The sequence below is a fragment of the Triticum urartu genome, chromosome 7A, assembly GCF_056163025.1.
Source record: "Triticum urartu cultivar PI428250 chromosome 7A, HENAU_Tu73, whole genome shotgun sequence".
NCBI classification, from domain to species: Eukaryota; Viridiplantae; Streptophyta; class Magnoliopsida; order Poales; family Poaceae; genus Triticum; species Triticum urartu.
The window spans coordinates 246587787-246595902 of NC_141879.1; the positions used below are offsets into that span (position 1 = coordinate 246587787).

General features: G+C 43.4%; 1 protein-coding gene across 1 annotated transcript; it reads right to left on the reverse strand.

The window, feature by feature from the left end:
- Positions 1-2170: 2170 nt before the first annotated feature.
- LOC125520691 (uncharacterized) lies at positions 2171-3311 on the reverse strand. The gene has a single exon (XM_048685655.2). The coding sequence runs from the start codon at positions 3218-3220 to the stop codon at positions 2411-2413; it is 810 nt and encodes a 269-aa protein (XP_048541612.2). The 5' UTR covers positions 3221-3311; the 3' UTR covers positions 2171-2410.
- Positions 3312-8116: the final 4805 nt, after the last annotated feature.

Sequence of the window (8116 nt, forward strand, 5' to 3'; positions counted from 1 at the left end):
TTATATTACAAACAAATACAGCACCAAACAACAACTTTCACCTGTGGACTTTGTAGATATAGGAGAGGTAAAAGCCAAATCAAATGAAAACATGTGGATTTAGTGACACGTAAAATCATCTACAAATCAAGCTTACCTTAAAAAACAGAAACTATGCACATATAAGAACTGACGATTCCCAATGTAACACATAACTTTGTTCATTTGTACCATGTGAGTGGGATAGAAAACACCACTGTTCATTCCATTCCATATCCTGCCCTTACTTCTCATTTTCTCTTTTCTATATTCCAAGTTCTAGCAGAACCAACTAATGCCTTCTTCCCTAACTAAGAGGTGTCCTCTGAGATGACTTAGGGAGTGTTTAGCTATGCTAACTTTGGCTTATAAGCCAAAAGGCACCAATTTATGTATTTTTGGCTTACACCATCATGTAACAATATCCAGCCAAAAGGCAAAATCCCATGAATAGGTGTTTTTTTGGGCTTATCAGCCAACCTAAGCCTAACCAAACACCTCCTTAATACATGATGATAACCTAGATCAAGGAAAAAGTAAACTGTAGGCGCTAAGCAAGTGTGTTGCCTCTGCCTAGTGCTGAGCTCGCTTAAGCGGAACCTAGGCTTCTGCACGGAAGCCGTGCGGACAAGGAACAGAGAACACTCAGATTTGTGTTTTGGAAACATATAACGCATGTATAAGACAAAACAGCAGATTTCAAGGGGAAATAACAAGCAAGTATAATCATAAGTCTAAAACAACAGATTTCAAGGAAACTAGCACAGCACAGAGCAGCAGCCAGCAGCAAAGCACAGCAAGCAGCAGTAGCAGAGCTAGCAGCCTAGCAGTAGCAACACCACGAATAGACAGCAGCAGCTAGCAGCACACCCACACGACCACATTTCAGTGCTCCACTAATCAACAGAGCAGCATATCAACAAGGGGAAGAGGGAGCACGAGAAGAAGAACTCAAGCAAGAGAACAGCTCGCGGTGGGGTTCCTTCACTAGAGGGGCAAGTTCAGGGAAGGGAAGCTTGAAAGCTAGCGGAAAGGGCGCGGTACGGGGAAGAGGAAGAGGTACCGCCCGCAAGACTAGGAGGAGCCCAAGGTGCGGCGGCCGTCTGGACGAGGACGCCAGCGGCGTAAGGTCGCATTGCTCAGACGGGTCGCCACTGCCAGGCACAAGCTCTCCTCTGCCTCACTACATTTTAATATGAATTGAATGGTACAATTTTTCTGACATATGACACACGCTTTGTTAGTTGAACGGATGGTCAAAGATGAAACTCGAAATATGTATGTGCCATGTAAATAGGAACAAAGGGAGTATGGGTATGTTTGGATTGTGGCCAAAGTATATCCTACCAAAATTTTGGTCATGACCAAAAATTTGGTCATCGTTTGGATGGTTGCCAACTTTTTGGCATGCCAATGCACTCAAACTCTAATTCATTTTTCTTGCCAATGTCGGCCAGCTCATGGACAACCAAAAATTTGGCTAGCCAATGTTTTAATGGGACAACTTTGGGCATAAACCAAACACACATAGTAAAACCAGGATGTAAGCCCAGCCACTTATATGGAAACCAGAAGTTATTGTTCTGGGGATCTCATACAATGTGAAATGACACAAAGGTCAATACTTGTGTTCAGGTTGAGTGTTGGGTCATTAGACGCAGATATTTCTACTAGCTGTTGGTTGTACTTGAGAAACAATTAATATCATTTTGATTTATCAAGAAATATAGTAAAGAAGAAAGAGAATAAGACAAAGAGAGCCCAACAAAGTAACTATAGTTTCAACGAAGCATTCCAGACAGCTAAGACTCCTCCTAGCATAGCCACCATTCAATCATTACATCTAACAAGATAATGTTGAGTAAGCAAATTTTCTCGCCTCTCAATATAACAACCCATTCAGCCTGACACATTCCACTTCGTATCAAAAGGTTGTCAAATGTTCCAAGATAGAACACAGTATGAATTTGCAATTAACTTTCCCTATCAAACACCTTAAAAATTCACAATGGAAAAGAATGAAATACTGAAATATAACTCATTCTGAAACTGAATTCACGACCAGTAAGTTGCAACTCGGCACCATATAAACTCGTCCAAATATGCATCTACAAAATTTCCCAGCACAGCTATTCTCTCTAAATTTAGAACAGATACAACATTGTATATATAGCATTTAAATATGTATAATCCTTGCAGCATCGAAATAACAGAAATCTCTCTTGCGAACAGTAACAGATCAAAATGCACAAAACCATATCTGCGACTAACTCTATGTTTTCGTCCGTACAACTGGGTATAGTTTCCTAATTAGACCGATCAATCCCAAGCCAAATCGTACAACTCTATATAAAACCATAGGGGTAAAGCTTACCATTACCGCACAATTCATTCAGGCAGCCATGGCTCGTTCAGCCTTCCAGGTCTCGTACTTGGGATTGTCTGTCGGCAGCTCAAAGCGGCAGAGTGGGCAGGAGTTGCGCACCTCAAGCCATGGAAGGATGCAGTCCTCGTGGTACCGATGGGAGCAAGGCATCATCTTGACGCGCTCCCCCGCCACAACCCCGTCCTTACACACGGAACACTCCTCTCCCTCCCCTTCCTCGCCGGCGGCGACGATGGCGGATGGGAGCGCCTTGACAGCCGACCTGGCTGCCGGCGGCTTGTTGGTGAGGAAAAGCCCATCCCCAACAGCGACGAGTACCTCATAGGCCTCCCTGTCAGAGGTGTACACGAAACCCTCGTTGGCGCCGGCGGGAGCGCTGGGCGGCATGTCGCCGAGCATCTCCCAATCGGGCTCCGGATTCTCTACCGAGGGTCCAGAGGCGAACGCGACTTCCTCCCAGTCGAATTCCTCGGCTGGTACGGAAGCCTCCAGCGGCAGATCTGGCTCCTCCTCCTCGTCCAATTGGAAGCAATCCCACCGGATCGAGGCCTCCTCCTCCTCATCGTTCTCCTCGGGGAAGCCGAGGTCGTCATTCCTGGGCGCGACGAGTGCGTCGTGGAAGAGGTCGCGCTCCACGGAGAGGAACTGGCTCCGGACGCGGTCGGCCGCCGACACCGACAGGGCGGAGGCCGAGGGATCTGGGCGGAACACCGGCACGAAGGCATCGTAGCATGAGGAGGACGTGGAGGAGGAAGCCTCTAGAGTTTGGAAGATCTCGTCGGCGGTGAGACGGTGAAGGAGATACGGGGAAGCCATGGGTGCGCGAGAGGGGACGGAAAAAATCGCGCCCTGGAGAGGCGTATCGGAAGAGGAAATTGACTATTTGTCATTGAGGTCCTTGAGGTTTGATTACAGAGGTTGATATACTGAGGAGTGGGTGGGTGGTGGGTTCCGTGTGTTGTGACTTGTGAGGCCTGGCATTCGGGTAATTCGATAAAAAATATATTGGATTTCCAAAATTAACATCTGAGATTTTCTATAAAAATAGCTACCCGATAATTTGGATATCTGGAAATGGTTTCAGGTTCGAGTAGTTTCGAATTGCCTGAAATACAACATGGTGAACAAAAATTGACGCTAGACGTGGAAGTACCGAAGGAGGAGGACACGAGTCGGTTGTGGCGTCGCATACGAGAAGATGAAGACTTTTGTCGGCGTTGGAGCTCGTCCCCGTGGTGCAAGCTAGCTAGGACGAGGCGAGTGGCGCCTGGTTGGGGGGGACGCCGATATCTGGTCGCGAGTGGCGCGGTGGCTAGGTAGAGCGGTTGTGCGCTAGGGCATGCGAGAGCAGTCGGCTTTGCGTTGCAGGGTGAAACCCACAAGTATAGGGGATCGCAACAGCTTTCGAGGGTAGAGTATTCAGCCCAAATTTATTGATTCGACACAAGGGGAGCCAAAGAATATTTTCAAATATTAGCAGTTGAGTTGTCAATTCAACCACACCTAGAAACTTAATATCTGCAGTAAAGTGTTTAGTAGCAAAGTAATATGATAGTGATGGTAACAGTAACAAAAGAGTAATGAAAGCAAAGTAATGTTTTTTATATTTTGTAGTGATTGTAACAATAGCAACAGGAAAGTAAATAAGCGTAAACCAGTATATGGAAAGCTCGTAGGCATTGGATCAATGATGGATAATTATGCCGGATGCGGTTCATCATGTAATAGTCATAACATAGGATGACACAGAACTAGCTCAAATTCGTCAATGTAATGTAGGCATGTATTCCGAATATAGTCATACGTGCTTATGTAAAAGAACTTGCATGACATCTTTTGTCCTACCCTCCCGTGGCAGCGGGGTCCTAATGGAAACTAAGGGATATTAAGGCCTCCTTTTAATAGAAAACCGGAACAAAGCATTAGCACGTAGTGAATACATGAACTCCTCAAACTACGGGCATCACCGGTAAGTATCCCGATTATTGTCACTTCGGGGTTAACGGATCATAACACATAAAAGGTGACTATAGACTTGCAAGATAGGATCGAGAACACTCATATATTGATGAAAACATAATAGGTTCAGATCTGAAATCATGGCACTCGGGCCCTAGTGACAAGCATTAAGCATAGCAAAGTCATAGCAACATCAATCTCAGAACATAGTGGATACTAGGGATCAAACCCTAATAAAACTAACTCGATTACATGGTGAATCTCATCCAACCCATCACCATCCAGCAAGTCTACGATGGAATTACTCACGCACGGCGGTGAGCATCATGAAATTGGTGATGGAGGATGGTTGATGATGACGACGGCGACGAATCCCCCTCTCCGGAGCCCCGAACGGACTCCAGGTCAACCCTCCCGAGAGGTTTTAGGGCTTGGCGACGGCTCCGTATCGTAAAACGCGATGATTTCTTCTCTCTTATTTTTTTCTCCTCGAAAGCAGTTATATAGAGTTGGAGTTGGAATCAAGGGGTCTCCAGGGGGCCCACGAGGTAGGGGGCGCGCCCCCCACCCTCGTGAGAAAGGTGTGGGCCCCCTGGTCTTCATCTTTGCGAGGATTTGTTATTATTTATTGTAAGATATCCCGTGGAGTTTCGGGTCATTCCGAGAATTTTTGTTTTCTGCACATAAAACAACATCTGGCAATTCTGCTGAAAACAGCGTCAGTCCGGGTTAGTTCCGTTCAAATCATACAAGTTAGAGTTCAAAATAAGGGCAAAAGTGTTTGGAAAAGTAGATACGTTAGAGACGTATCAACTCCCCCAAGCTTAAACCCTTACTTGTCCTCAAGCAATTCAATTGACCAACTGAAAGAAATAAAGAAAAACTTTTACAAACTCTGTTTGCTCTTGTTGTTGTAAATATAGCAAGCTAGCATTCAATTTTTCAGCAAAGATTATAACTAACCACATTTGCAATAATTCTCAGGTCTCATGATTACTCATGTCAATAACATAATCAACTAGCAAGTCATAATAATAAATCTCAGATGACAACACTTTCTCAAAACATTCATAATATGATATAACAAGATGGTATCTCACTAGCCCTTTCTGAGACCGCAAAACATAAATACAGAGCACCTTTAAAGATCAAGGACTGACTAGACATTGTAATTCATGGTAAAAGAGATCCAATTATAGTCACACCCAATATAAATTAACAGTAATGAATGCAAATGACAGCTGCGCTCTCCAGCTAGTGCTTTTTAATAAGAGGGTGATGACTCAATATAAAAGTAAATAGATAGGCCCTTCGCAGAGGGAAGCAGGGATTTGTAGAGGTGCCAGAGCTCGGTTTTAAAATAGAGGTGAATAATATTTTGAGCGGTATACTTTCATTGTCAACACAACAACCAAGAGATGGCGATATCTTCCATGCTACACACATTATAGGCGGTTCCCAAACAGAATGGTAAAGTTTATACTCCCCCTCCACCAACAAACATCAATCCATGGCTTGCTCGAAACAACGAGTGCCTCCAACATATATCAGGTCCCAAGGGGAGTTTTGTTTGCAATTATTTTGATTTAGTTTGCATAAAGCATGGGACTGGGCATCCCGGTGACCAGCCCTTTATCTTGTGAGTGAGGAGCGGAGTCCACTCCTCTTGAGAATAACCCGCCTAACATGGAAGATACAGACAACCCTAGTTGATACATGAGCTATTCGAGCATACAAAACAGGATGATTATTTGAAGGTTTAGAGTTTGGCACATAGAAATTTACTTGGAACGGCAGGTAGATACCGCATATAGGAAGGTATAGTGGACTCATGTGGAATAACTTTGGGGTTTAAGGAGTTTGGATGCACAAGCAGTATTCCCGCTTAGTACAGGTGAAGGCTAGCAAAAGACTGGGAAGCGACCAACTAGAGAGCGACAACAGCCATGTACATGCATTAAAATTAATGAACATTGGATGCAAGCATGAGTAGGATATAATCCACCATGAACATAAATATCGTGAAGGCTATGTTGATTTGTTTCAACTACATGCATGAACATGTGCCAAGTCAAGTCACTTAAATCATTCAAAGGAGGATACCACTCTGTCATACCACATCATAACCATTTTAATAGCATGTTGGCACGGAAGGTAAACCATTATAACTCATAGCTAATCAAGCATGGCATAAGCAACTATGATCTCTAATTGTCATTGCAAACATGTTTATTCATAACAAGCTGAATCAAGAACAATGAACTGATCATGTTTACAAAAACGAAAGAGGTCGAGTTCATACCAGTTTTTCTCATCTCAGTCAGTCCATCATATATCATCATAATTGCCTTTCACTTGCACGACCAAATGATGTGAATAATAATAAGAGTGCATGTGCATTGGACTAAGCTGGAATCTGCGAGCATTCAATAAACAGGAGAAGACAAGGCAATATGGGCTCTTTTATCAGATAAATAATAGTGCATATAAGAGCCACTTCAACAATTTAATCAAGGTCTTCTCCTACTGACCCCCAAAGAAAAGAAAAGAAATAAAACTATTTACACGGGAAAGCTCCCAACAAGCAAAAGAAGAACATGAAATATTTTTGGGTTTTCTTTTTAATTACTACTACAGCATGGAAAGTAAATTAATTAAAAGCTACAACTATTTTTTTTGGTTTTTTCTTAAGGTTTATCAAACACATAAGAAGAAAACATAAAAGAAAATAAACTAGCATGGATGATACAATGAAAAAGTATGAGCACCGACATCTGGCAATGAGTGTGTGTGTGAACATAAATGTAATGTCGGTGAGAAATACGTACTCCTCCAAGCTTAGGCTTTTGGCCTAAATTGGTCTATGGCCACGGCTGGCCTGACTGATATCCATAATAATAGTTGGGGTCGTACTGAGATGCAGCGGCTATCGCCTCCTGAGCTGCAGTGTGGCGACGAGCGGTCTCCGCTCTCCTCTCGTACTCATCTGTCTCCTCTCTGGTAATAGTATATCCTCCTTTTGCCTGATAATCAAAGAAAGCAGGAGCAGGGAGAGTAATATGGACAACACAGCGTCTGTCAAAGATTAGTCGGTACTGGAGAGGTGATTCGTTCCTCTCGACAAAATGGTGGGAAATCATAGAATCAAAATCTAAATAAGCAGGAGGCAACTCCATGTCTCCTTCACGAATGTCTATCTCAAGAAATTTAGCTAAGCAGGTTGCATAAATTCCTCCAGACAAATCTCCATTATGTCTATTATGACGCAACCTACGAGCTACAATGTCTCCCATATGATAAGATTGGTCTCTTGACACAACACTCCTGAGAATGCTAAGGTCAGGGACACACATGTGACATGCTTCATCCTTAGCATTTATGCACCTACCTATGAAGAGAGCAAAATAATGTATAGTAGGAAAGTGAATGCTCCCTATAGTAGCTTGCGTTATATCTCTGGATTCCCCTACAGTTATACTAGCAAGAAAGTTTCTAAATTCAGATTTAGGGGGATCCCTAACACTACCCCATTGTGGAAGTTTGCAAGCAAGAGTGAAATCCTCTAGGTCCATGGTATAAGATTTATCATAAAGATCAAACATGACTGAAGGAGAATTACGTGAAGATGAATACTCAAATCTCCTCACAAAAGAGCTTGTGAGCTCATGATACTGGGGGCATTTGTCCGCCTCAAAGTCCTCAAGATCGGCATTACGCGAATATGCATTAAATTCTTCTTTAATTCCCGCTTGA